Source organism: Gasterosteus aculeatus, chromosome 21 (assembly GCF_964276395.1).
Source record: "Gasterosteus aculeatus chromosome 21, fGasAcu3.hap1.1, whole genome shotgun sequence".
NCBI lineage: Eukaryota > Metazoa > Chordata > Actinopteri > Perciformes > Gasterosteidae > Gasterosteus > Gasterosteus aculeatus.
In genome coordinates, this window is record NC_135708.1 from 518,710 (window position 1) to 546,318 (window position 27,609).

The following is a 27,609-nucleotide window of genomic DNA, read 5'->3' on the forward strand; positions in this document are numbered from 1 at the left end:
GTGTCACAACTAAGAGGTACAATGCGGTCAGCTGCACGGGTCATGTTTGCATCGTATGACCCATAATCCCAACCCGTCTATGTGTCTTTGGACGATCTGGGTGGTTCTCCTTTTTTACAGAGAAGCAATGTGAATCGTATTATGGGATGTGTACAACAGGACAGCGCAGGAATAAAACCTGCTGAGCATCAACGATGAAGTGAGAAGAAGAGCCAGGGACGACCGGGGCTCCGGTTCAAGTAGGAGGTCTAACAAACCCTGAGGTTCTGGTTTCAGAGCAGCTGTTTAGAGTTGGTTCCATCATGTCGGAGTAGGTTGAGCTGAGCGCGTGCTTCACCACAGTATGAAGGCAGCGTTAATGGAGCCATGATACCACGAGTTACCATGACAACCGCCACAAACAGTATATTCACCCCTGTTGAGCTGCACATGTTAATGCAAGCGTACGAACCCGTAAGTAGGAAAAGCAACGCGCTGCTGCAGCAAAAGACAGAGAAACTGTTCCAATATAGTGTTGTTAATATTTAATGTACACTAATCATAATCCACACGTTTTACTAAATCCCAGTTTTTACACAGGCTTAATATACACACATATTTAATCACAAGAACAATATCGCTGGTATAAACTGGCTCGATGGTGTTGAACCTGTAATGGGTTTTCTTCAGCTGCGTCCTGTGAAACTCCTCTTTAATGTCTCACTGGTTTGTGTCCAACACAAAGGCTTAAAAGACGTTTCTCACGGCTCTGCATGCAGCAGCTTTACTAATATTCTAATGCTGTAAAGGAAAACACGTCATACTACACAAAGAATGTGCTCGTATGTGAGAGCACGTCCACGATGGGAGACGTTACCTATAAGAGGACGGGTGAGGACATGGACATACTTGATGGACTGTGAAGAAAAACGATAGCGTTCAAACAAGCAGTCATCTGGAAATGACAATATATCTAATCGGGCCTCAATATTCTCTCCCGACGTGTTTAACGAAGTAAAAGCGCTTCTTCATCAACAGAAAACACTTTAGCCTTTAACGTAACAGATCTTATTGTGTTCATGTGTGTAAACAGATACAGAGGGAATGAATGAATGAGGAAAGTAAAGCCGCTGTGTGATTGGCTGGGCTGCTGTCAGAGGGAGGAGCCTGTGAAGGAGAAAGCCCAGGGGCCTCATTTATAAACGTTGCGTACGCACAAAAGAAGGCGTACGCCGCTCTCTACGCAATAATTGGTGCCTCGACCCCCTGACGCCGATGTTGGCCCAGACCCTGTCCCCGATCCCCAATCACTGCCACCAGTCTCTCATCAGGAGGAGACAGCTCCGGTGTCCCTTTCCCCCCCGTGGAGACACACCTTGGCGATGACACGCTAAACGCTTCTTTGCATCCACTTTGATGTCAGACCAGTTTTTCTTTATTTGGGTCCGAGGTCGTGAGGCTGCAGCGTTGCTCTGCAACCTTTTGCCCCTCAGGTGCCTTGTTGGCATCAGTGATCCACACTGTGTCCTCCAAAGAGCATCTTACTTCTCCTTTCCACCTCCCAATGATCATTTCCACTTCACTCTGAGTGAAGTTACGTTTCTTCGTTTTCCTCTCAGTGTTTGTCATGATTTCCCAATCGATGAATATTAATTTGTGGGCGTTCCACAGACTATATATGGGCAACTATGGGCGTGACATGAAGCCGCAAAAGCTGCGCTGCATTTAGAAGTGATTGTGATTTATTAAGGGAAAACTGCGTAGGACGTTTTATAAGTCTGAATATTTCTGTGCGTACGCACGTCCTACGTTTCATCCGTACGCCACTTCTGGAGCAAATCCTACGCAAGCTTTTATAAATGAGGCCCCTGGTGATGTTCAGGCAGCTCACACATCACATAGTGTTGATAGTGGTCCATGTACTTTAAATAATAATAACTGACCGTTATTATTACTAAACGGTTTGGTTTGTTATAAACGTCAGAGGTGTAGTTATGACACTGCATACATACGTTGTATACTATTCATTTAGAAATCGATTACAATTGAGCAAGTTATGGATATTTAATAAGTACGCGTACCACAACCAACACAGTGTGATGGGTGAGCGAGCTGACTGCACCAAGATGGCCGCCATGTGCTGACGCAGCGCAGCCAGCCTTTACATGCATGTCTGCGCCGCGCCAGCAGGGGGCGGTGCGTGTCCCTGCGCCGCGGGGCAGAAGAAGAGCGGTCCTCGTGGAGCCATGGAGCGGCTGCGGGTGTTGGAGCTCTACAGCGGGATAGGAGGCATGCACTACGCGCTGCAAGGTGAGCCTCGTGCCTTCGTCCGCCGCCCCGGAGGCCGCCGGGAAACGCTCCGGCTCGGGCCGCCGGGACGGAGACGCCGAGCGACACCTCCCGCTCGTTGGAGCCACCGCGTCGTTGTGGCGTGGGTGACGCGGTGCGTGGTGGGCGTGGCCTCGCGGGACCGCAGACCGCTCTTTGCGAAGATGCCGTAAAATCCATGTTTATTTCCTGGTTGACCGACGCGTAGCCCGTCAGGCCACGCCCACCGCGCGTCTGCCTCACCGCAGTAGATCTCCCGCTCAATACCGACTAAAGGGTCAGTGACTGCCGCGTCGTCTTTACTGGAGACGCCATTTCCAGAGGACGTACTGCCTGTCCTCTTGTCCTCTTTTCTCTGCTCTACTGATTCTGATTCTGCACTTTTGCACAGGCAGGAAGTCCTTCCAAGGCGTGTGGGTTAACACACCTGATGGCCAGGTGACCCCTAGCATGTGGCTCCTCCCCCCAGGGGGTGAATGATATCATGTAGTGTAGAGAGCTTTCAGTAGATGGTCCATTTCGCATTGGACAGTAGGGTCCCCATCATGAGGGGACACTACTGATGACCCCTTATGATGGGGTATCTTCCTCTAGAGAGCGGCTAACATGTTTATCTTCCTCTAGAGAGCGGCTAACATGTTTAGCGGCTAACATGTTTATCTTCCTCTAGAGGGCGGCTAACATGTTTAGCGGCTAACATGTTTATCTTCCCCTAGAGAGCGGCTAACATGTTTAGCGGCTAACATGTTTATCTTCCTCTAGAGAGCGGCTAACATGTTTAGCGGCTAACGTGTTTATCTTCCTCTAGAGAGCGGCTAACATGTTTAGCGGCTAACGTGTTTATCTTCCTCTAGAGAGCGGCTGACGTGTTTATCTTCCTCCAGAGAGCGGCTGACGTGTTTATCTTCCTCCAGAGAGCGGCTAACATGTTTATCTTCCTCCAGAGAGCGGCTGACGTGTTTATCTTCCTCTAGAGAGCGGCTAACATGTTTAGCGGCTAACGTGTTTATCTTCCTCTAGAGAGCGGCTGACGTGTTTATCTTCCTCCAGAGAGCGGCTGACGTGTTTATCTTCCTCCAGAGAGCGGCTGACGTGTTTATCTTCCTCCAGAGAGCGGCTGACGTGTTTATCTTCCTCTAGAGAGCGGCTAACATGTTTAGCGGCTAACATGTTTATCTTCCTCTAGAGAGCGGCTAACATGTTTAGCGGCTAACATGTTTATCTTCCTCTAGAGAGCGGCTAACATGTTTAGCGGCTGACGTGTTTATCTTCCTCTAGAGAGCGGCTAACATGTTTAGCGGCTGACGTGTTTATCTTCCTCCAGAGAGCGGCTAACATGTTTATCTTCCTCTAGAGAGCGGCTAACATGTTTAGCGGCTAACATGTTTATCTTCCTCTAGAGGGCGGCTAACATGTTTAGCGGCTAACATGTTTATCTTCCTCTAGAGAGCGGCTAACATGTTTAGCGGCTAACATGTTTATCTTCCTCTAGAGAGCGGCTAACATGTTTAGCGGCTAACATGTTTATCTTCCTCTAGAGAGCGGCTAACATGTTTAGCGGCTGACGTGTTTATCTTCCTCCAGAGAGCGGCTGACGTGTTTATCTTCCTCCAGAGAGCGGCTGACGTGTTTATCTTCCTCCAGAGAGCGGCTAACATGTTTATCTTCCTCTAGAGAGCGGCTAACATGTTTATCTTCCTCTAGAGAGCGGCTAACATGTTTAGCGGCTGACGTGTTTATCTTCCTCCAGAGAGCGGCTAACATGTTTATCTTCCTCTAGAGAGCGGCTAACATGTTTAGCGGCTAACATGTTTATCTTCCTCTAGAGGGCGGCTAACATGTTTAGCGGCTAACATGTTTATCTTCCTCTAGAGAGCGGCTAACATGTTTAGCGGCTAACATGTTTATCTTCCTCTAGAGAGCGGCTAACATGTTTAGCGGCTAACATGTTTATCTTCCTCTAGAGAGCGGCTAACATGTTTAGCGGCTGACGTGTTTATCTTCCTCCAGAGAGCGGCTGACGTGTTTATCTTCCTCCAGAGAGCGGCTGACGTGTTTATCTTCCTCCAGAGAGCGGCTGACGTGTTTATCTTCCTCTAGAGAGCGGCTAACATGTTTATCTTCCTCTAGAGAGCGGCTAACATGTTTAGCGGCTGACGTGTTTATCTTCCTCCAGAGAGCGGCTAACATGTTTATCTTCCTCTAGAGAGCGGCTAACATGTTTAGCGGCTGACGTGTTTATCTTCCTCCAGAGAGCGGCTGACGTGTTTATCTTCCTCCAGAGAGCGGCTAACATGTTTAGCGGCTAACATGTTTATCTTCGTCTAGAGAGCGGCTAACATGTTTAGCGGCTAACATGTTTATCTTCCTCTAGAGAGCGGCATACCTGCCCAGGTGGTGGCTGCCATCGACGTCAACACGACGGCCAATCAAATCTACAGGCACAACTTCCCCGACACCACCCTCTGGAACAAGACCATTGAGGTGGGTGCTGTCTGGGGGGACCAGTCGACCGGAGCGTCAGACCAACATCCTCTCAATATACTGACTCTATTCACAGATAATCACGTTTCCCTCTGCAACGTGTTCCCTTTGTGTATCTTCAGGGCATAACTCTAGATGACTTTGATAAATTACCCGTCGACATGATTGTGATGAGCCCTCCATGCCAGCCTTTCACCAGGTACGTCTCCTTGTTTAGCAGTCACACAACGTCACCGTTACTCTCTTATGAATGGATGAGTAACAGCGTTTACCCTGTCTGATCCTTACTTCAACGTTCTGTGTTAAAAACCAACAGTAAGAAGAAGATAGTGGACCGTATATGTCTCAGATGATACTTGATCTCTGACTCAAAGGACTCCTTCATTGAGTCACTGAATGATAGAGATATGACTTGGAATGGTGATGATAGGGATTCATGTCATCACTGGAGGAATATGCAGTCAGATAATTAGTTTTCATTAGTTTAAGGCAAAGGCCGGTCTGAAACCGTGCCGTGAGTCTTTCGCACTAGTTAAGAGCGTTCAGAGAGAACAGGGTGACAGGAAGCAGAACTTATGGAGGTGTGAATTACAGCGTCACCACGACTCAAACATTTAGACAATCCGTTGGAAGCGACCAACACTGATGTACTGTAAGCAACAGAGCAGATGGAGATGTATAGAGCCCAGTTACAGGGACGTCTCTTTGACTTTGGGGTCCCTGATGCAACTGTTGCCCCCCTGACCCCTGACCCCTGACCCCGACAAGCGCTCGAAGGTGAATGACTTTGTTTGTGTTCTTTAGGGTCGGACTTCAGGGGGACATCGCCGACTCCAGAACCAAGAGCTTCCTGCACATCCTCCACCTCCTGCCCAGGTGTTTAGTCTGCACATGAAACATGAAGCCCTGATTTCAGCCTGAACGGAAGCTATTTAAAGAACAGAAGACGACGTCTTTGGGTGAAAGTACCTCATTGACCTTTGCATAGAACATCATTTATTTCACCCTATGGAACAGGTGGAGCAGGTCACCTTGTGTGCACCCAAAATAAACCGCTTTCATCCGGTCTTTATTAAAGCTCGTTAGTTAGCAATGTGAGGCGGCGTCATAAGTCTTCAGTAGTGTTTGTGCGCAGGGAGGATGTATGCGATCCTCTGAGTCCGTAACCCCCCCTCCTCTCCAGGCTGTGCCGGCGGCCCCGCTTCATCCTGCTGGAGAATGTGAAGGGCTTCGAGGTGTCCTCTGCCAGGTAACCAGGGGGGGGGGGACAGCGTGCACGCAGAAGACACTTGACTGCTTGGTCTCGTTCACGTGTTCTGCTGCTCTCAGTGCGGGAACGCGTGGTCTCACCTCGTGTTGCGTGTGCTCTCTAGGCAGCGCCTGGTGGAGACACTCGTGGAATGCGGCTACACTTTCCAGGAAACCATGATCTCACCCACAAGTGTAAGAAAGACCGGCGGCGTCCTGGGATGCACCCGCCCTACGAGTTGTGCTTGTCTCACTGTTCTGTCCATGAATCCAGGTCGGGATCCCAAATTCCAGGCTGCGCTATTTCCTGACTGCTAAGTTGTCAACAGCTAATGAAAGCAGCCAGAGTTCAAAGGTGAGTCCTGGCATCATCTAAGGGAATAAACCAGCTGACCCAACAGGGCTCTGAGGACACACAAAGACACTAATGGTCGCTCTGCACCATCTCCAACCCTGGAGAAGTTGGGCAGAAGCCACGTCCCCTCAGCCTGCGCGTCCCCTCGGCCTGCGCGTCCCCTCGGCCTGCGCGTCCCCTCGGCCTGCGCGTCCCCTCATCTGCGCGTCCGCTCATCTGCACGTCCCCTCATCGGCACGTCCCCTCGTCCCCTCATCGGCACGTCCCCTCAGCCTGCGCGTCATCTTGCGCGTCCCCTCGGCCTGCGCGTGCCCTCGGCCTGCGCGTCCCCTCGGCCTGCGCGTCGTCTTGCGCGTCCCCTCGGTCGGCGCGTCCCCTCGGCCTGCGCGTCCCCTCGGCCTGCGCGTCCCAATGTGTTTGGAGGTCAGGACCTCACAGGACTGGTGGTGTTCTTGTGGTCTCAGATTCCAGAGGCCTTCCCACATCCTGCTGGTGCTTCTCCTCACCAGCACAGCGTTGTCTCCAGTCCTCCCAGTGCAGCTACGGGCCGGCCAGACGAGGACACGCAGGGGGGTCATGTCCTCTATAAGCAAGAGACCGAGAGGGAGGCCCAGAGGAAGACCAGTCAGAACCAGGACCTGTCCGTCAGGCGCATCCGGGACTTCCTGGAACCGCCAGGGGACGTGAACATGGAGCACTACCTCCTGCCCCCCGGCACCCTGCTGAGATATTCCCTGCTGCTGGACATCGTTCAGCCCACCTGCAGGAGGTCCGTGTGCTTCACTAAAGGGTAAGGACACCCTTTACCCCACAGTCGGGTTGTTGTTTGGACTACCGTTGGAGGACGCTGTGAGGACGAGTCCTTAGTGATGGTGTCATGTCTTCTCTCCGTAGCTACGGCCGCTACGTGGAGGGGACGGGCTCAGTGCTGCAGTGCTGCGTGGAGACGGAGGTAGGTTTGTCATGGAGGGTATTGGGCGTAGATGAAGGAAAGAAGGTGTGTGCTTGCTTCATGGTGAGAACGTGCTTCACGACCTCCTGGGTGACATCATCAGAGCAGAAGCTCTTCTGCTGTGCGTCCTCCAGATGGAGAGCGTGTTTGAAGGTCTGGACCAGATGTCTGAAGACGACAAACTCCAGCAGCTGCTGAAGCTCAAGCTGCGTTACTTCAGCCCCCGAGAGGTGGCCAACCTCATGGGCTTCCCTCAGAGCTTCTGTGAGTGACTCCCTGCTGTGTGTGTGTGTGTGACCCTAAAGGAGTCGTGTTGTTCAGCAGAGAGTTTAATGCTTCTGATGGTAAAGGTGGAGAATAGGAAAGAAGGCGGGATGACTGATGTGCAGAAGCAGGGAAGCGGTTCTCCTCCAGGTGAATTGGATCTTCTGGTTCTTCTGCAGCCTTCCCGCAGCAGATCAGCACCAAGCAGCAGTACAGAGTTCTGGGAAACAGCCTCAACGTGGTGGTGGTGGCCCGGCTGCTCCGGCTGCTCGTCTCCTAGCACCTCGAGCCCTCGTGGACCGCGTGTAAGGCAACATCTAACCAGGAACCATGCAGGAGGACCCGCCCCGGGTCAACGCAGCGCTTCCTGTGGTTTTGGACCTGGTGGTGGTGACACATCGCTGCTCTCAGGCCGCGTGCGAGAGACCCAATAAGACCTTCAGTTAGAGTCCAATCAGAGACGAGGAGTCCTTGTCCTCGTGTGTCCTGCTACAGGTTCTGTTCATGTGTGAAGATCATCTGGCTAAACCAGAACCATTTATTACCCTAATCCACGAACCCAAACTGCCATAAATGGTTATTTATCGTAAACCCAATTGAATATTGTCCTATGAATCCAAATAAAGAATCTGTGGAGTCCGTTGTTGTTGGGGGTGTTCACCTGAAGAGGACCTTCTCTGTAGGACAGCAGGAGGTACCGGGGGCATCATCAGCGTGCCTGACCCACAGAGGGGGGGCTGCGCCGGCCTCTGGGCACAGTCAAGCTGACGTGGCGACGCCATCGAGTCGGCTGCTCTTGTGGCAATGACCGTTCTCCTGGTCCCGTGAGTCGGGTCCCCCGAGTCTGTTCCCGCGGGAAGTCCGTTCCGTTTATACAGGGGATGGTGTCAGCGGTGACATCATCGGGTTGGACCAAGTAAAGGGGGGAGGGGTCTGTCGTAATGGGTGTCACCCGTACACCTGGTGCCACCTGGAGCAGGTTGATTTGACGGCACCACAAACGTTAGAGGACGTTGACCGTTGGGGGGGGGACAGGTGGTTGATTGGGTTGCGTTTATTCATCTACGTTAAAGGACCAGGGACCTTTTTACAAATAAAACCGAGATTTATTCAAGTCATCACCTGTCTCCTGATAGAAGATCTTTTATTCCATTCATTTTTCAATCTGTTGTCTTGTATTTTGTGCTTTGTCACATTTTGGTTATTCTTGACAAATACAGGTGAAACTTGAAAAATTAGAATATCAAAGCTCATTGCTTTCAGCAATTCAACTTAAAAGGTGAAACTAATATATAGACGTATTACAAGCAAAGTGGGATATTTCAAGCCTTTATTTGATATCATTTTGGATGATTATGGCATACAGCTTATGAAAACCCCAAATTCTGCATCTCAAATTAGAATATTGTGAACTTGACCGAGTGGTACGAGACTGGATGGCTGATGCCATCAGCTCCAGCAGCACTTGCGTCCACCTGGATCTTGAGGGGTTCGGTGAAGTCAGTACCGGAGCGCTGCAGAGGGGAGGTTCTGGCATGTTGACAGTCAGACGTCCATGCAAGACGTTGCTTTGCACCCCACAGACGAGTGAGAGGTGCTACTAGCACAGAAACATGTCGGTAATACCCGACCAGTCCTAGAAACCGCCGGAGTCCCCGTGTGGTGGAGGGTGCCGGGTAGGACAGGAGAGCACCTGCCGTCACAGGGCGCACTTGCCCACATAGGTCACCACAGCCTTTCCAAACTCCCATTCTGCCAGGTTCAAGTCAGCGATGCTTGAGCTGGCTTGGCAAACACAGTTGTTGGGGTATCTATGTGGTCGGTCCAGCAGGAGGAGTAGACCACTACCATTACAGCACAGCTCGCTCGGAGCGTTCGATGTGGGTACTGTGAAACCTTCAGTTTCAATCACTGAATGAAGCCTGACGCATGAGGGACAAGAATCACGACTCTTGATCAGCGCGCTTGTGAGAGATCTGCGGTCTTCAGTTCATTTACTTATTTTTGTGTAGGTAATATGTTTCAACTTAAATGACCTTTACAAGTAGTTGTGTCCCGTTGTTTCCATTTGTCCAGTTTTTGACGTGTCTGATGCTCAACCAGATATTTAAATATATTTGAATATGTGTTTTTATGTCGTGTTTGAGCAGTTTTGGCCGCCCGAGCCAGTAGCAGGTTCATGAGTCTGTTAATAGCCGACACATTGAACCCAGACAGCAAGGGGGGACCTGCAGTAAGACATGAGATGTTAGCTCTCAGCTCAGGGAAGCACTTTGAAATGTGTCATTTGGGTAAAATGTTTTACTTTGGCAGCAGTGAAGCACTTTCAACATTTTTCATTAGATTTTAATATACAGTATAGTTGTGCTTCAACTATAACCTGTATTATTCACCGACACCTCGTGCTTGTTTTAAATGATTTACATAGTATATATATATGAATGAATATGGCGCGTGATCAACAAATGACCGTGACATTGTGTCGTTAAAGGCGGCGCGAGGGAGAACGTGTGTGCGGCTGAATGAAGACGCACCAGTAAGCTGGTAGACGGTCCGTCTGGAGCCGCGCGTCACATCTCCCACCTGCTGGAGGTCATAGTTCTCAATGTGGACAAACTGACTACAGACGAGTCGCTCAAACAACTGACTCGCTGCCTGAAAAGTCCCAAAGTCACATCACGTGGATTAAATATAACGTTGTATTATTTCCCTCTGGCGTCGCTGCCTGCTGCTGAGGTGAAATGCATTCTGGGATATTTGGCGCTCACAAGCGCGGACAAGCCTGCCGCGGTGCATTGTGGGTGAAATGGGCGGGGCGAGTCACATCCGGGTAGTAAAACCGTTCTCGGCCAGATGCGGACTTCCTGTGAGACTCTGAGGACAGAAACTGCAGAACAACACGAGCTTTCACGTCAGACGCCACAAAAGTCTCCAGCGAAACCAGATAAGGTCGCTGGTCGCTTTGACAAGAAGACACCGACAGGGTTCATGACGTCACTGTACCAAACGACCAGGGAGCCTGCGCATGCGCACACCTCAAGAAGTCAACATAACTTCCACTCTTCATGAGAAAGAGGCGGTTTCACGTCTCACACATAAAGCAGGAAGTGAAGCGGCTCGGGGACTTTCCTCACTGCAGAAACAGCAGATTAAATCCATAATTCCCGTGAGAAGCGGCAGAGGTAAGACGTGTGTGTGTGTGTGTGTGTGTGTGTGTGTGTGTGTGTGTGTGTGTGTGTGTGTGTCTTTGCTGGCTCGCTGTGTGTTTCACAGTAACTCTGCAGGCTTTGTCTCACTCAATTATTCATAATCCACCGATTCGCTGCTGTTCTTTGGCTCCAACGTCCGCGAGCTTCAAGCACCGACAAAATGTCCCACTCGGTCCAAAGGTTGTGGACAAACCTGCACGTCATATGTGACTCTTCCCCACCAGCTAAAGGTGTGTTTGGAGTATTTTAATGTGGATTCCAGCTTATTGTAGTCAGGACTCTGCCGAATAAAAAAAAGATAATGCGTTGATGTATTTTATCATGATATATACCCTAAATAATGGTTCCCGGTACTGGTTCTGGTCCGGTTTTACGTCCACATGTCGAGCCCACCATCACGTGTTTTGGTTCTGTGAGATTAAACGTTCTTCTCTTTCCTCACATCTGTTTAAAAAGGTCGTGTTTATCAAAGTTGAAATGTGAATATGGTGGATAGAAAGTGTGGATTCATAGTTCTCACAGTGCCGACGTTTCCTGAAAGCAACACAGTTGAGGACACGCCCCTCACGTGACGCCACGCCCTCTAAGCAGATCAGGGCCAGAAGTCAGAGACAAAGCAGACGTCCTCTTTTACCCGGTAGTGATGGGAATTACGCCTCTTTTTAGAGAACCGGCTCTTTCGGCTCCCAAATGGCTCCTCTGATTTTTTGGTGCTTAAATTAATTTATCACCAACAATAATGTAAAATTATGCGCAATATGAATTACTAATGTAAAAAAAACACTGTCAAATGTTTTTATATAAATACTTTTATTTATACACTCTACAGAGTGATAAAAAAATGAATTGGTGCAAAAACAAACGTTTAACTATTTAAAAATGAACTTAACTAACTTTTAATTATTTTAAACTTTTTAATACTTAACAAATTTAAAGTGAAACAACATACAGAAGCTTACAGAATCACACAACAAAATATAAATTAAAATGTGTAAAACAAAAAGAAGAAAAATCAGCATGCAGAGTTTTGTCCTTCAGGGAAGATTTACATTGAGACCAAGTGGCTCCGCTTTGAGGGGCTGATCCTGTTTCTTCTCTCTGAAATTATCTGCCCTGTTTTGGAGAAGATAGGAGATTTTAGTCTTGCAGACTCTACATTCTGCATTAGATGGATCAATGTCATTGACATGTGTCCAGATTTTGCTGCGTTTCCTGTTGACACTCACTCTCTTTTTTTTACCGCTCTGTTTCTCTCTTGACTCCTCCCTCCTGTTCGCTGCTGCTGTGTGTAAGTCCCGCCCCTCCGCCCTGTGCTCAGCGCAGACACGCCCCCACACATATTGGCCAATCAAATGCGGCTTGAGAGAGAGACACGCCCCCACACATATTGACCAATCAAATGCGGCTTGAGAGAGACACGCCCCCACACATATTGACCAATCAAATGCGGCTTGAGAGAGAGAGAGACACGCCCCCACACATATTGACCAATCAAATGCGGCTTGAGAGAGAGAGAGAAGCAAAGCGGCTCCCGTCGTTCGCGTCAAAGAGTCGCTCTCAGAGCCGGTTCGTTGGCGACCGACACGTCGCTAGTATTTCTAGTACCGGTACACCGAGCAACACTCTGGTGGAATATTTCATTGTAACTAGTTCGGGAGAAGAGAATCATTTATTTCTATGGTTATCTAATAAAAACAAAGTCTTGATGAATGATCAAAGTTGTAAAAGTCAATTGATTTCTTGCTAGCAGGAGGTCAAATACACGCGCACGTATTACAGAGCTCTGTGGAGACGCGTCTCCGAGCAGCGCTGAGCTTTTATACACACACATGAAGGTCGTCTCCAGTGGCCAGTATGACAAATTGCGAAGTGAGATATGAAGGTTGAGATGAAGTAACAGACAGTTCCTTTGTTCCAGCTCTGTGTGAGAGCAAGTTGACTCGCCCTCCTTTCTTTAGACTCCGCTGCAAATGGAAACGTTGGGTCATTCTGCTTTTCACACGTCAAGCTTCAATATAGACAATCTTATGCTAAAAGTGATCATTATGTTCTAACATATTTGACCATGACACATGTCATGTGATACTGGACTGTTTTACTGACTTCTGGACTCTGAAGGAGATGAAGAGGAGAAACAGCACAGCTCCATCTGCTGGAAGATGAGTGCTAATGTTCATCTTTTAAATCATTACATGTCATTTAGCTGACGCTTTTATGGCAGCTCTGTAGCTCACAGTAACATTACAAAGAAGCCATCGCGAGAGCCCTTAATACTAGCATCAATGTACGAGCGTGCTATAACAAGCTTATTAACATTGCTAACGAGGTGTCTTGCTAGCGGCTAAACGTGTTTTAGTGGCCTATATAGTGATTTAACATAAATAACGTCCTGATGGACCGCTGCCTCCTGCCAAAGGAAAGCGCTTAAAAGAAACACGACATTTATAGGATGAGAATTTAAAATGACGTCTCTTGACACGTTGTCTCAAGACAACAACACAAAGTGTCCCATGAGAGTTTTAGTGTTGAGGTGAATGAGCTCTGTGTGTTTGTCCTGATGAAGATAATAACGTGTGAGCTCTGCCAGCAGGTTGGTGTGAAGGTGTGAAGGTGTGGACTCTGCTATGAATCAGGCTGAGGACCCAGAGGACGGAGTCCCTCCCTCTGAAGCTCCTCTGTGTGGGGAACATGACAGCCAGACCAAAGCTCAGAGGTGAGAGGACCATCTCCAACTGTCCTCCACTCGTCTCCATGTCCCAACGTCTCTGACTCACTGACTCTGCTTCTATGTGTGTGACCAGGACCCATCAGAGACCAGGACCTGGACCTGGACCCAGCTGTGTGTCCATGAAGAGTAACCAGTCTATGGATCATCCTTTAAAATTCAAAGATGTTGGTCCCTATGTTGATGCAAGGTGAGGGTCTATGTGTCTATATATGTCTGATTGTGTGTGTTTATATATATATATATATATATGTGTGTCCAATCGAACATCTTCCTAATGATGAAGAGGAGCAGCTGCAGTTTGTGGTGCTGCTGAACGTTACTGGATCACACTGACAGGTGTAGATCTAATATATTATTGGATGGAAGAAACCCATCAAAACGTTACTGAGGTAAACATTTAATTGGGGGATGATGTATCACATCACACTGCATCAGCTTTATAAATGTTTCATAAAGTACAGAGACGGTTTGAGCAACAACAATGAATCAATTAATGTTCTTTTAGTTAATATAACCTACAGTTCAAACATGAAGAGGGTGATAATCAGTGTCCTCGTCCAGTTAAATGCACAAACACACAACTGTAAATGAATGTAAGTTTTATTTAAATTGTAGCTGAACCTCGTCTGTGTGTCCACATCAATAGTGATTAACCTCATAGTATTTAATGTCTATGATACAGTGATCAATGAGGCTGCAGTAAGATGGGGGACATCATTAGTGATTAACCTCAGGGGAACACTTACACGGTCAAACAAGGAAACAACTAGAAACATTTTCACTTCATTGCATGTAGATGACCACACGTGAAAGATCTTACGGAGAAATACTCAATAATTCATATTTGGAAAATATGCGTTTATTATTATTACAGCTCAGAGTCCCTTTGAATGCACAATAATAGACAATAACAAGCTGCATACAGACAAGATGTTAAAGTTTAATTTAAACAGATATGAATCTAAACTCTGATCTCAAAGAGACGAAACGTTACTGGTGAACGAACATCAGTCTGACAACAGATTAAATGTTATGAACACGCAGCCTAGTTATAGTCTATATCTCATGTGTATATATACATATATACTGTATGTGTATAAGCTGAATTATAGTATAGTTTCATCTCATGTATAACTTGAATACCAGCGGGTCATTTCAAGAAGACGCCCCGAGAACAGGCCGCATATTGAGAAAGAGCCCAGATGTTTCTATCAGACTTTCTGTTGGACAGACTCTGACTCTTTATGTGTGACCCAGGATCCATCAGAGACCAGGACCTGGACCTGGACCTGGACCCAGCTGTGTGTCCATGAAGAGTAACCGGTCTATGAGTCCTCCTCAAAACTTCAAAGACGTTGGTCCCTCTGTTGATGCAAGGTGAGGGTCTCAGGCTGATGATGAGGTGTTTCTACCAGACTCTCTGGTGGAGGTTCTGGGTTTCTTGCTCCAGGGCCCTTCAGCAGTGTCCAGTGAGGGAGGGAGAGCTCCATGGAGGACTCGGTGAGACCTGTTGGGACTAAACCAAACTGACTGGTGAAGAAAACAGTGAGCTGAAAGACTGAGCTGTTGATTCTCAGTGGGACCAGCAGGACCAGTAGACCTAAACCACTACAGGGAGTCATGTGGTCCACATCCAGACCTCACGTCATGGACCTTTACCTTGTTTTGGTCTCTGTGAGGACAGACACCATGTGAGCTGATGCTTCATGATTAGATGATGACGTGATGATGTAATCTCAGTGTTTCTTTCAGTTCACATCAGCAGAGAGGAAAGTCTCCTGAACCCAGATGTTTGTCCATGAAGAGTGATCGGTCTAAAGGTCATTGGATTAATTTCAACGATGGACGCCGTTCTTATGACCCAGAGTAAGTTCTTAAAGAGATGAAGAACTGTTCTGATCCTCAGTCATGAATTACATGAATGTTTTTTCATTGTTTAAAGTGTTGTTTCCATGACGATCCATCATGACAGAACTCATTATCTTCATCTAACTGGTCTGTGTGTGTTTAAGTGTGAATCATTAACCATAAACATCCTCAGATGTAAACACAATGTGAGCTAGTTCCTCCACATCAGGATCAGCAGAGGTCACATCTGGAGACAGCTGCAGGTTTCTGGAGACAGATGACTGGGACTGAACATATGATTAGAATAAACTCAGTGCTCTGTGGACCAGCTGACGTGGTCTCTGGACTCCATGCAGAGGTTTGGACAAAGTATCGTCAGTAGACTCTGTGAAAAGGTCCAAAGACTAGTTTCAGGAGATCTAAGGATACTTCTAGAGGTCAGGGGACGGACTAAAGAGGTTTGGAGTAGTTCCATAGGACTTTGGACCAGATGCAGAGGTCTGCAGACGTTGTTTTTATGACCCACAGTAGGAACTAAAACCAGATGAAACTGATGACTAACTGTCACTCAACTAATAAACTGTCCGTCATCATCGACAGTCTTCAGCATCTGGTTTCCATCATGACAGAAGCCAATATCTTTAACTAATGTTGTATTGATGTTGATGGTCCAAACGCCATGTGAGCTGATGGTTCATGTTCCTCCACAGAGAGGACCAGGAGAGCTCAGAGGTTCCCACAAGTCCGTCTGCCCAGCCACATCAAACACACCTGGACTCCATCTTCATGGTGTGTACATGTACAACTACTTTAACATCTCTCAGTTCACCATCATCTCCATACTGCACTTTGTAGACCAATGGATTGTCCGTCTGTCCAACATGGACCTGATGGTGGCTTCCATGTTCTAGTTGGTGTCATTCATAGAATGTTCTGTTCCAGCTGCTGGAGGAGAACATCCTCACTTTTGTGAAGAACGAGCTGAAGAAGATCCAGAAGTTTATGAGTTCAGATTACCCAGAATGCTTAGAGAAAGAGGATGAGGAGGTGCTGGATGAAGAGCAGAGGAGGAGCAGAGAGGCCTTTGTGAAGATCTCAGTGCACTTCCTGAGGAGAATGAAGCAGGAGGAGCTGGCTGAGCGTCTGCAGAGCAGTAAGAGGATTTCTCTACAGACTTACCGTGCTGATACATGAGACCTTCACTAATGTCTCCAGAGATGGACAGAATATATTCATAGTTATTCTCTGAGGAAAGGACATGTTGAAATCTATTCTGTGACTCATTGATCTTCTTTGTTGTCTTCATCCAGGACTTCCTGCTGCAGTTTGTCAGCGTGAACTCAAATCCAACCTGAAGAAGAAGTTCCAGTGTGTGTTTGAGGGGATCGCCAAAGCAGGAAACCCAACCATTCTGAATGAGATCTACACAGAGCTCTACATCACAGAGGGAGGGACTGCAGAGGTCAATGAAGAACATGAGGTCAGACAGATTGAAACAGCATCCAGGAGACCAGCCAGACCAGAAACAACCATCAGACAAGAAGACCTCCTCAAAGCCTCAGCTGGAGGAGAGGAACCAATCAGAACAGTGATGACTAAGGGAGTGGCTGGCATTGGGAAAACAGTCTTAACACAGAAGTTCACTCTGGACTGGGCTGAAGACAAAGACCACCAGGACATACAGTTCACATTTCCATTCACCTTCAGAGAGCTGAATGTGCTGAGAGAGAAGAAGTTCAGCTTGGTGGGACTTGTTCATCACTTCTTCAGTGAAACCAGAGCAGCAAGAATCTGCAGGTTTGAAGAGTTCCAGGTTGTGTTCATCTTTGACGGTCTGGATGAGTGTCAACTTCCTCTGGACTTCCACAACAATGAGATCCTGACTGATGTCACAGAGATCTCCTCAGTGGATGTGCTCCTCACAAACCTCATCAGGGGGAAGCTGCTTCCCTCTGCTCGCCTCTGGATCACCACACGACCTGCAGCAGCCAATCAGATCCCTCCTGAGTGTGTTGGCATGGTGACAGAGGTCAGAGGGTTCACTGACCCCCAGAAGGAGGAGTACTTCAGGAAGAGGTTCAGAGATGAGGAGCAGGCCAGCAGCATCATCTCCCACATCAAGACCTCACGAAGCCTCCACATCATGTGCCACATCCCAGTCTTCTGCTGGATCACTGCTACAGTTCTGGAGGAGATGTTGAAGACCAGAGAGGGAGGAGAGCTGCCCAAGACCCTGACTGAGATGTACATCCACTTCCTGGTGGTTCAGTCCAAAGTGAAGAAGGTCAAGTACGATGGAGGAGCTGAGACGGATCCACACTGGAGTCCAGAGAGCAGGAAGATTACCGAGTCTCTGGGAAGACTGGCCTTTGATCAGCTGCAGAAAGGCAACCTGATCTTCTATGAATCCGACCTGACAGAGTGTGGCATCGATATCAGAGCAGCCTCAGTGTACTCAGGAGTGTTCACTCAGATCTTTAGAGAGGAGAGAGGACTGTACCAGGACAAGGTGTTCTGCTTCGTCCATCTGAGTTTTCAGGAGTTTCTGGCTGCTCTTCATGTCCATCTGACCTTCTTCAGCTCTGGTGTCAATCTGCTGTCAGAAGAACAAACAACCTCCCTGGTGTCTAAACGCTTTAAACCCAATCCTGACCCAATGTGTCTCTACCAGAGTGCTGTGGACAAGGCCTTACAGAGTCCTATTGGACACCTGGACTTGTTCCTCCGCTTCCTCCTGGGTCTTTCCCTGGAACCTAATCAGACTCTCCTACGAGGTCTGCTGACACAGACAGGAAGTCGCTCACAGACCAATCAGGAGACAGTCCAGTACATCAAGGTGAAGATCAATGAGGATGTGTCTCCAGAGAAAAGCATCAATCTGTTCCACTGTCTGAATGAACTGAATGATGCTTCTCTAGTGGAGGAGATCCAATGGTTCCTTAGATCAGGACTTCTCCCCACAGAAGAACTGTCTCCTTCTCAGTGGTCAGCTCTGGTCTTCATCTTACTGTCATCAGAAGAAGATCTGGAGGTGTTTGACCTGAAGAAATTCTCTGCTTCAGAGGAGGCTCTTCTGAGGCTGCTGCCAGTGGTCAAAGCCTCCAACAAAGTTCTGTAAGTACGGAGAGAGTTAGATTCATACATCAGAACTTAAATATGCTGCCATCTTTTATACTCACTGCTTCTTCTTCGTCCCTCTCTTCAGACTGAGTGGCTGTAACCTCTCAGAGAGAAGCTGTGACGCTCTGTCCTTAGTTCTCAGCTCCCAGTCCTCTAATCTGAGAGAGCTGGATCTGAGTAACAACCACCTGCAGGATTCAGGAGTGAAGCTGCTGTCTGCTGGATTGAAGAGTCCACACTGTGAACTAGAGACTCTCAGGTCAGGATTCAATTAATGTCCACTTGGTGTCTTTATTTACATCCATGGTACATTTCATGAACATCATGAACAGCATGAACATCATCATTGTTCATCAGGATTTCAGACTTCATAAAAACCTTTTTCCACCAGAAGATGAACCTTATCTATGGAGCCAGAAGATCTAATCTAAGAGACTAAACTAGGGACAAAAATCTGTATGTTTCCATCACATCAACGGATCCTTGTGGAAACAACACATTTGATACGGAGGGAATTAAAACACAATGTTGGCTCACGATAAATCATCACAGGGTCGTCCTATTAATCCTCTTATTCATGCTGTGTGATGTCATTTTAACATGGTTCATTGAGGGAAATGGGAAAAGCAGAGGTGTAAAAGAGACTGAAACTTGGATTTCTGGCGCTTCAGTGACAATCTGCTTGGAGTTTGATGGTTGCTCATTTAAGGTGTAGATGGTAACTGACATTAAATTAGCAAATAAAGATCATTTTTAATCACTTTCCTTTTTTAGTAGTCTATTCTACACTAGTACTTGTATAAACACTTAACTGGTTTCATATGAAATAGGATTTAATTTTAACACCAATGTTATTTTTCTTGATTGTTTTCTCTTCAGACTGAGTGTCTGTAACCTCTCAGAGAGAAGCTGTGATGCTCTGTCCTCAGTTCTCAGCTCCCAGTCCTCTAGTCTGAGAGAGCTGGATCTGAGTAACAACCACCTGCAGGATTCAGGAGTGAAGCTGCTTTCTGCTGGATTGAAGAGTCCACATTGTGACCTGGAGACTCTCAGGTCAGATTAAGTTAAACTTGGTGTCTTTATTTACATCAATGGTACATTTATGACGTACATAAGATTCTTTCTGCTTGCATGATTTAAATCAAATATGTAATTTCCACTATTTCCATAAAATGTGTTTATTTTCAATATAATGTAAATATTTGACATTATGGAGTTAGTGGTAATGTTATCAGGTTGTTGATGTACATTAGTGGGTGTTTAGTTGTGACTGGAAACCAGTCAGTAACCATGTTAATGTGACCCCTCTGTACCTGATAGTATCTCAGTACTGCAGTGACCTTCCAGCCCTCACAGCTCCCTCAGATCATGTGACATGTGTCTTATTCTGTGTGTCTGCAGGCTGTCAGGCTGTCTGATCACAGAGGAAGGCTGTGCTTCTCTGGCCTCAGCTCTGAGCTCCAACCCCTCCCATCTGAGAGAGCTGGACCTGAGCTACAATCATCCAGGAGACTCAGGAGTGAAGCTGTTGTCTGCTGGACTGGAGGATCCTCACTGGAGACTGGAGACTCTCAGGTATGAAGAGGCTGCAGCCACAGACCATCAGTCTGGTAGAGGAGGTAGAGCTGGAAACCTTTTCTCTGTCCCACTGTCAGCCTGGTTAATAAGACCCTGACACACCAAGCTGACCTCAAACTACCAGAGACTCATCAAACTGTTTGTGTCCCACATGAGACCATCAACACAGACAGAAGTAGTGAGGAACAGTAGCCAGGATGAGCCTGAACAGGGAGGAAGGTGATGAAAATCTTGTTTCTCTGGAGCTTTGTCTTGTCTCCACGTTATAAGAGAGGACAGTGTCTCCTGACACGTTGACGGCATCATGGTGGGTTGATATGAGTCAACGTGGTCACGCTGCAGGTTTTAGAGGGAAGAGGGAAGGCTTTATTTAACCTACTTATGCAAATCATTTATCAGCAAACGTGTTTTAGAAAATGTTATCAACTTTAATTGACTGCATTTATTAAGTAACTGGGCTTTTGAACACATGAATACTGTGTAATATATTTGAACTCGCCTACAATGGGAACAGTGTTGCACTTAATGGGAGCAGTGATGCTGCTCTGGACTGAAGGACGGCTGGCAGGTCACGAGTAAGTTTGCTGGTTGAGATGTGAAGGACATCACAGAGACGGCTGTCGCTCATTTTGGTTCTCAATCTGCTTTTGTTCAGAGTTAACAGAGAAAATGTTTGCTCGCATATGTATGTTGTGCCAAACAGACTGGTCATTCTTTTTGCGTGGCGTCGCATCAGAGGAAACTTGGCCTTTTCCAAGCTCCGGTAGAAGTCGGGTAGGGGGAGGAGCTGCATCTCGATGAGTTCTAATTGCAGACTCTCTTCCACTTCTTCTGCATCCAGCAGGAAGGGAGTTGAGAACAGCTTGATTTCTTTCTCAATGACAGAAACATCTTGGAAGCGCTGATTGAATTGTGTCATAAGAGTTGTGATCACAGAAACATATTTCCCCTTTTTAGCAGAGAGGTCGGCCTTTGGATGAGCACGTTTGATTTCGGACAGCGTAGGGAAGTGCGCAAGGTTGAAGTTGCGTAGTTGTGTCTCAAAAAGACGAAGCTTCGCACAGAAAGTTGTGGTACAAGCTGGTCTTTGCCTTGTAGGCTCTTGTTCAGTGAGTTCAGATGACCAGTAAGATCAACTAGAAAGGCAATAAGGGAATAAAACCGCTTCAGCACGGAGCCGCGACTAAGCCAGCGCACGTCACAATGATAGAGTACGTCCCCGTATTCAGCATCGACATCAGATAGGAAAGCTTAGTTCTCTGTGGTAGAGCCCTCGTGCTCGAATTATGTTGACAGTTTTCACAACTGTGGTCATCACATCGCCAAGCTGGACTGTCTTGGCACAGAGAGCTTCTTGGTGGATGATACAGTGCAATTTTACAGCCTCGCCTCCACTCTCTGGCACCTTGGCGCACACCATAGATGCCATTCCTTTGGGCTCGCCTGTCATAGCGGGAGCCCCGTCCGTTGCAACTCCACACAGCTCGTCCCATTAAAGTTCCATCTTGTCAATTGCACCTGACGCGGCTTCAAAAATGTCCTCACCCGTTGTTGTGCCCTTTAGACTCCGAAGATCAAGCAGCTCCTCCGTGATGCAAAAGTCATCGTCAACTCCCCGCAAAGAAATGAACAGTTGTGCGGCGTCTGTTGCATCTTTCATCACATGCAATGGAGTAAAAGTCAAAAGCACAAGCTTTATGTGACACTTGATTCTGTATGTTAGCTGACAAGTCTTCCATTCAACGCACAATTGTGTTTGTGGACATGCTCACGTTGTTGAATTCCTGCATCTTTTCCGGGCACATTATTCCAGCGACTTTAATGAGGCACTGTTTAACCAAGTCAGCGTCTGAGAAAGCTTTCCCGCGGCGCGCTATGAGTTGAGCTACCTCATAGCTAGCTATTGTAGCGTTTTCTTGTGTGTTGTTAGCAGGGTAAAAGTACTGTTGTTGAGCCTGCAGGTTAGCTGCCATGTGCTGGACTTTGTCCTCTGGCTCAGCAGCAGTGTAGGACGTGAAGGTCGGATGCTTGGTTTCGTAGTGTCGTCGTACATTGGACTCTTTCATCACTGCAACCGTTTCATTGCAAATCAAACAGACACACTTCTCCTTGACTTCTTTGAAGAAATATTCATTTTCCCACCGTGTTTGAAATGTTCTGCATTCACTTGCTATCTTGCGTTTCTTTGCTTCTGCCATTTTGTCGTCGCGGAAATTTTTTATTTAAACATTTTTTTTGTGGAAAAGCTGCATTAGGACTGCAGCTAGTGAGTAGCTCCACCTACTGGTCAAACTAAGAACTACAATACAGTCAACTGCAAGTTTCATGTGTGGGCCACATTCCATTCTATTTTTATAATTTGCAGCGGGCCAATAAAAAATGGATCCCGGGCCGCAGTTGGCCCGCGGGCCGTACTTTGGACACCCATGTTTTAAACCAACGAGGAACACGACAGTTGCACTGCTATGGCAACGCTATCTGTTGCTAGGGACTACGGCTTGGACGAAGGAGGGGGGGATACTTAGATGCGGCGCGAGGAGATTCTGTCCCGCGACCAGCGGAACGTAGATCAGCAATGTGAACCAGGATGGTCGGATCCATGTGTGTGCAGTTACAGAACCAACGATGTGGCTGGCGATACGAAATGAAACCACAGGCAAACGGATCTCACGGCGGAGACCCGGGAAAAGAAAAGAAAATAAGGAACTATTCTGACCATGAGACATCATTCAACAGCGTAACACAGTCGGCGCTTTCACTCTCTTACAGCAAACGTATCACAGCATCAGATCAACAGGGGACATTACGACATTTGCAGGTACACATTCAAACATAAATCAAAGGTAGCGGATTCGTTGATCCGGACTCTATCGTACCACGTTATGACTGAACAAATCAAATAAACATCAAGTTCATATCAACACGCTAAATTAGTCTGCCCAGAAAACCAGTGTTACTGTTTGATGGGCGTTGGTCATCAGCTTCCAGCTGACTGAGGACAGTTGAGCTCCGCGTAGGGAAACTCAGTGGATGAAGGCGATTTCGGCCGTGGGGTCCGAACTTCTCGTTGGGAACAGAGGCGGCGGGGGGTCAGAGAGCAGCTGTCTCTCCGGTCCTCTGGAGTCAACAGGAATGAAATCAAAAGGGAAAAGGAAGCGGGACGTAGTGGAGCGCGAGTCTTGAGTTCGTCCAGCGAGATTAAGACTGAAACTTGGGAATTGGAGGGAAAGAAAAGAAACCAAACAACGTTGTGTTGTCTCGATCTGTCACTAACCGGAAGTCAGGAGAAAGAGATCGATCCTTTGGCGCAATCTCTTCCTATGAACTTGAGGTCCATAAATAAATGTCACTGTCCTCGGCCAATGGGAGCGCTCGGTGTTCTTTGGTACGTCCTCTTTTTATGGCCAAGGGGGTCTGGAGAGCTGCAGGGGTCCTGTTATCAGCCCCTGGCATCAGGCCACGGGGGACCCCTATATGTTTGTGTTCTTCCTTTGTCCTCAGTGAAGAAACACGTGGTGAGGTTCATTAGCAGGGTGGAGGCCCAACAGAAGTATGAACATTTAGCATCCAGACACCCGATTGGTTTTCTCCGCCATGCGCCTGCAGATCAGAGCGACGGCGGGTGTGAAAAGTGGTCGGTGGAAGGATCCTTTGTCAGAAGCCACAAGCCGATCTCAGTTGGTATTTAGCGACATGGACCCTCCTCCTCCTCCTCATGCAGATTCCATGTAACGTTACATGAGGACCTTCATGACCATGAGTTTGTTGTTTTCTACTTTTATGGAGAATCTGCCACAACACAGCAACTTGCAAGTAGCGCAGCGCCTTAAATAAAGTCACGTGTGTCTTTATGCGGCTTTAGAAATGAACACAAAGGGATTCTGTATTTGCTCATAAAGTCTGAAAAACGGCTTATTTGGCCGATGTTTTGATAAGCGACCGAAGCCAGTTCAGTGTTTCCATCATTATAACAGGGGTGCCCCCCCATGAAGTAGTACAACGGGGAGACACTGCAGTCCACCTGATCAATGGGACAACGTGGACGTCCTCCGACTCGCCTCATTCAGCCTCACTGGAAAATGGCTTCTGCTTTTATGTGTTACAGTTGTGTGATAAAGTGTTTGCTGCCTTCCTGATTCCTCATTTCTTTCATGTTCAGGCATGAAAATCCCTCACCTTTTTTTGGGGGGGGTATGGCAGCAAATCACTGTCAATATTCCAGAGCGCAAATCAGGTTGATGCGTAAATCAAACATCCGCGAGCAAATAAATAAATAAATAAATATCTCTCGTGAGACGGACTTTTGAACGTGAACTTCGTTGCTCGCGAGGAGAATCTCTGCTCGCGCTCGAAGGAGTTTTCTACGCGCTCGCTGTTGTTCTTTCTGACAGTAAGGGGGCGGAGCCAGTCACCATGGTCTCTACACCTGATTGGTTACAAACCCTGTCTTTGGATTGGCTGGAGTGATGCATTCACACAACTATAGAAGCCCATTTCCGCACTGAAGAAAGGGGATAGAAAGTCTAAATTATGAGATAAAACGTTGTGAAAACACAAACGCCACCTTTATGTAACCGTAGTGGAGCGTAGATGACAACCAGCTACAAGCATCATTTACCATCATTACCGGCACATTAAGACCGATGCGTCCAGCTGAAGACATTCAGTCACTTGAATATCCAGAAGAATATGGAAGAGATTCCACTGACAAGTGCTACAGGTGGAATATGTGGGGGGGGCGGTTACAGGCCAGTGGCTTTCTATTCAGAATGTTGGTCCCTGGGACAAAACCAGCTGAAAACTCCTAGAGGGGAAACATCCTTCTCACCTTTTCCACCCGTGACCCGTTTTCATGCCTGCATGTCACACTTAAATGTTTCAGATCATCAAACTAATGTAAATATTAGACACAGATAACGCAAGTAAACACAAAATGCAGTTTTTATCATCAAGGGGAGAAAAGAATCCAAACCTAAATGGCCCTGTGTGAAAAGGTGATGAAAACATAAATGAAGTGAGGTTCATCACATCTTTGGAAAGCCCAGTTCCATTTCTCCAGCCACAGCCGTTCTCAATCTAGAAATCACTTAAATAGGAGCTGCCTGACAAAGTGAAGTAGACCACAAGATCCTCACAAGCGAGACATCAGGCTGCGATCCAAAGACATTCAGGAACAAATGAGGAACAAAGTCATTGAGATCCATCAGTGTGGAAAAGGTGACAAAGCCATTTGTAAAGTTTTGGGACTCCAGCGAACCACAGGGAGAGACATTGTCCACAAATGGGGACAACATGGAAACATGCACATTGTGTGAATACTGAATGGTCTGTATCTGCTTTATCTTTATGAAACAGTTTAATGTGAATGTTCCTTTGCACACGTCCCATGAAGCTTGATCTGTAGCATGACGTCATTTCTCCCGTTTGAATTCACATCTGGTGAAAGTACAGTGACAGGTCCATTTCTTATTTGTTATCCATTCATCTTCTTCATGAATATATTCCACCACCTCGTCGCTGTGTGACGCCTGACTGACAGTCTGTGGTCGTCTGTAAGTAGTGGTAGAAGAAGAAGAGGTGCTCCATGTGGACATGAAGGACAAAGCTGTGTGTGAGAGTGATGTAATGTCCATGTCTCCATGCTGCTCTGACCCCCCTCCTCCTTTCAGGGTGGAGCCTGATGGAGTCCGATGGTTGAGACCAGGTCTGAGGAAGTGTAAGTGTGCTTTGATTCATGAAGATTCAACCATCTTCACACTGTGACATCACTCATTCACCTCTGTGATGTCATCATCAACGTGTCAGTAGATGAACACATGATTAATAACTGCAGCTGTATTGTGTCTTGTTCTCTCATCAGATTCCTGTCAACTCACAATCGACACAAACACAGTACACAAACACCTCAAACTGTGTGACAACAACAGGAAGGTGACATGTGTGATGGAGGATCAGTCATATCCTGATCATCCAGACAGATTTGACTACTGGGATCAGCTGCTGTGTAGAACTGGTCTGACTGGTCGCTGTTACTGGGAGGTCGAGTGGAGAGGAGGAGTTTATGTATCAGTGAGTTACAGAGGAATCAGGAGGAAAGGAGACAGTGTAGACTGTTTGTTTGGATACAATGATCAGTCCTGGAGTCTGATGTGCTCTGATGAAGGTTACTATGTCTGTCACAATAAGACAGTAACACGCATCACCTCCTCCTCCTCCTCCTCCTCCTCCTCCTCCTCTGGTAGAGTAGCAGTGTATGTGGACTGTCCTGCTGGCTCTCTGTCCTTCTACAGAGTCTCCTCTGACACACTGATCCACCTCCACACCTTCAGCACCACATTCACTGAACCTCTTTATCCTGGGTTCAGTTTCTGGCCTGGTTCCTCAGTGTCTCTGTGTCCTCTTCAGGAGGGAGAGTCTCCTCCTGGTGGAGAACCTTCCTCTCTGCTCACCACATAGTTCAGTCTGTACAGCTGATGGTGGTTCATGTGGGTGTAGATGCAGGTGGAGCAGGTGAGGGGTACCTGAGCTGGTCTGGACTCTGGGGGGTCCACAGCTCTCTGGGACTCAGATGGAAGTGTGAAAGAGCTCAGCTTAATGCTGCTGTGCTCCTTCAATCAATAGATGATCATTTAGATATTGGCTCCTAATTAGGCTTTAATCTTCATCTTTATGTGTTCAAGAAGACATTTTATAAGACGCTCTTTCATCTGTCCCCCCATATGAGACAAATGTGTCCTTATGTGTGTGTGCGCTTCATCAGCAATAATAAAAACAAGGTGAAGAAGGAAAATATGAATGTGTAATTCTTTTTGAGCCCATTTTAACTTCAAATCTTTCTAAATCTGTTGAGTGAAATCAAATCTAATTTCACATAATCCAGTTTGTTTTGAACAAGAAGCTTTTTAATGGTTCAGCAAACCTCTCAAGGAAATATTGAATATGCGTTACTTATGTTTTTATTCCCTATAATGTCATTTACAACATTTACTCCATGTGTTACTTTAACAGAAATAGAATTGTTTGGCTCTAATGTTAATAAATGACTTTTATTGGAAACAACTGTACATGTTTAAACAGGCCATCAAATAAAGATGCTTTCAACACGCTGTATTATTTCTTTTGACATGAAATACTCTGATCCTTATTAAAGATGCTGTACTATTGACTTTTGTACTATTTCCTCCATAATATCTGTATTTATTCTACAGCCCTGTTGCTGTGTCAATAGCACAGAGGAAACATTGGTGGTGCAGCATGTTGAAGAAGGAAGTGAGTAAATAAAGAAATGAGTAATGAATAAGTTGCTTTATTAACCTTATTAACCTTCACGCAGAGCCGTCTCACAACAACACAAACTACTGAGCTCGCTACTTCAGGTGCAACTTGAAGCTTTCATTCTGCACCAAATATCACACTTAAGTCACCAACAAAAACACACAAAGCACAAGCACACATTTGATAACAGGGTGGAGTTTATCTCCTCACAAAGTGGAGTATTGAAAGTGTTAAATGGGAT

The 27,609-nt window shown here is 46.9% G+C and overlaps 3 protein-coding genes and 1 long non-coding RNA gene across 7 annotated transcripts in view; 3 read left to right on the forward strand and 1 right to left on the reverse strand.

Annotated features, from left to right (window-relative positions):
- Nucleotides 1-26,883, forward strand: part of LOC144390244 (protein NLRC3-like) — a 111,842-nt gene extending 84,959 nt beyond the window's left edge. The window contains exons 10-13 of the mRNA XM_078096698.1: nucleotides 18,601-18,774; nucleotides 19,395-19,568; nucleotides 19,917-20,090; nucleotides 25,763-26,883. Coding sequence (XP_077952824.1) covers nucleotides 18,601-18,774; nucleotides 19,395-19,568; nucleotides 19,917-20,090; nucleotides 25,763-25,856 — 616 coding nt within the window. The 3' untranslated portion in view covers nucleotides 25,857-26,883. The remainder of the gene's footprint in view (nucleotides 1-18,600; nucleotides 18,775-19,394; nucleotides 19,569-19,916; nucleotides 20,091-25,762) is intronic.
- Nucleotides 68-8,249, forward strand: LOC120811352 (tRNA (cytosine(38)-C(5))-methyltransferase). Of its 4 annotated transcripts, none has more exons than XM_078096812.1 (11): nucleotides 68-2,289; nucleotides 4,682-4,791; nucleotides 4,914-4,990; nucleotides 5,596-5,667; nucleotides 5,975-6,040; nucleotides 6,165-6,234; nucleotides 6,314-6,394; nucleotides 6,904-7,184; nucleotides 7,289-7,346; nucleotides 7,481-7,610; nucleotides 7,790-8,249. In XM_078096812.1, exons 1-11 carry the CDS (start codon nucleotides 2,145-2,147, stop codon nucleotides 7,888-7,890), a joined length of 1,191 nt encoding a protein of 396 aa, XP_077952938.1. In that variant the 5' UTR covers nucleotides 68-2,144; the 3' UTR covers nucleotides 7,891-8,249. The 4 variants fall into 4 exon arrangements, with proteins under 4 accessions (XP_077952938.1, XP_077952937.1, XP_077952939.1 ...); XM_078096811.1 differs by having other exon boundaries at nucleotides 1,951-2,289; nucleotides 6,859-7,184; XM_078096813.1 differs by having other exon boundaries at nucleotides 2,270-2,584; nucleotides 6,859-7,184.
- Nucleotides 14,935-16,589, forward strand: LOC144390104 (uncharacterized). Its single transcript, XM_078096202.1, has 3 exons — nucleotides 14,935-15,413; nucleotides 16,106-16,184; nucleotides 16,338-16,589. The coding sequence occupies exons 1-3, from the start codon at nucleotides 15,346-15,348 to the stop codon at nucleotides 16,587-16,589; spliced, it is 399 nt and encodes a 132-aa protein (XP_077952328.1). The 5' UTR covers nucleotides 14,935-15,345.
- The window catches only part of LOC144390365 (uncharacterized), a 30,158-nt gene continuing 28,502 nt past the window's right edge, over nucleotides 25,954-27,609 (reverse strand). The window contains exon 2 of the long non-coding RNA XR_013454399.1: nucleotides 25,954-26,302. This is a non-coding gene — a long non-coding RNA (uncharacterized LOC144390365). The remainder of the gene's footprint in view (nucleotides 26,303-27,609) is intronic.

What these genes read in the sequence shown, in the direction of transcription:
- LOC120811352 (XM_078096811.1), top strand. Translation starts at nt 2,145, where the DNA reads ATGCATGTCTGCGCCGCGCCAGCAGGGGGCGGTGCGTGTCCCTGCGCC. An exon ending in TCTGGAACAAGACCATTGAG is followed by an intron (nt 4,792 to 4,913) that starts GTGGGTGCTGTC and finishes GTGTATCTTCAG; the next exon opens with GGCATAACTCTAGATGACTT. An exon ending in TTCGAGGTGTCCTCTGCCAG is followed by an intron (nt 6,041 to 6,164) that starts GTAACCAGGGGG and finishes TGTGCTCTCTAG; the next exon opens with GCAGCGCCTGGTGGAGACAC.
- LOC144390104 (XM_078096202.1), top strand. Translation starts at nt 15,346, where the DNA reads ATGAAGAGTGATCGGTCTAAAGGTCATTGGATTAATTTCAACGATGGA. An exon ending in CGCCGTTCTTATGACCCAGA is followed by an intron (nt 15,414 to 16,105) that starts GTAAGTTCTTAA and finishes GTTCCTCCACAG; the next exon opens with AGAGGACCAGGAGAGCTCAG. An exon ending in ACCTGGACTCCATCTTCATG is followed by an intron (nt 16,185 to 16,337) that starts GTGTGTACATGT and finishes GTTCTGTTCCAG; the next exon opens with CTGCTGGAGGAGAACATCCT.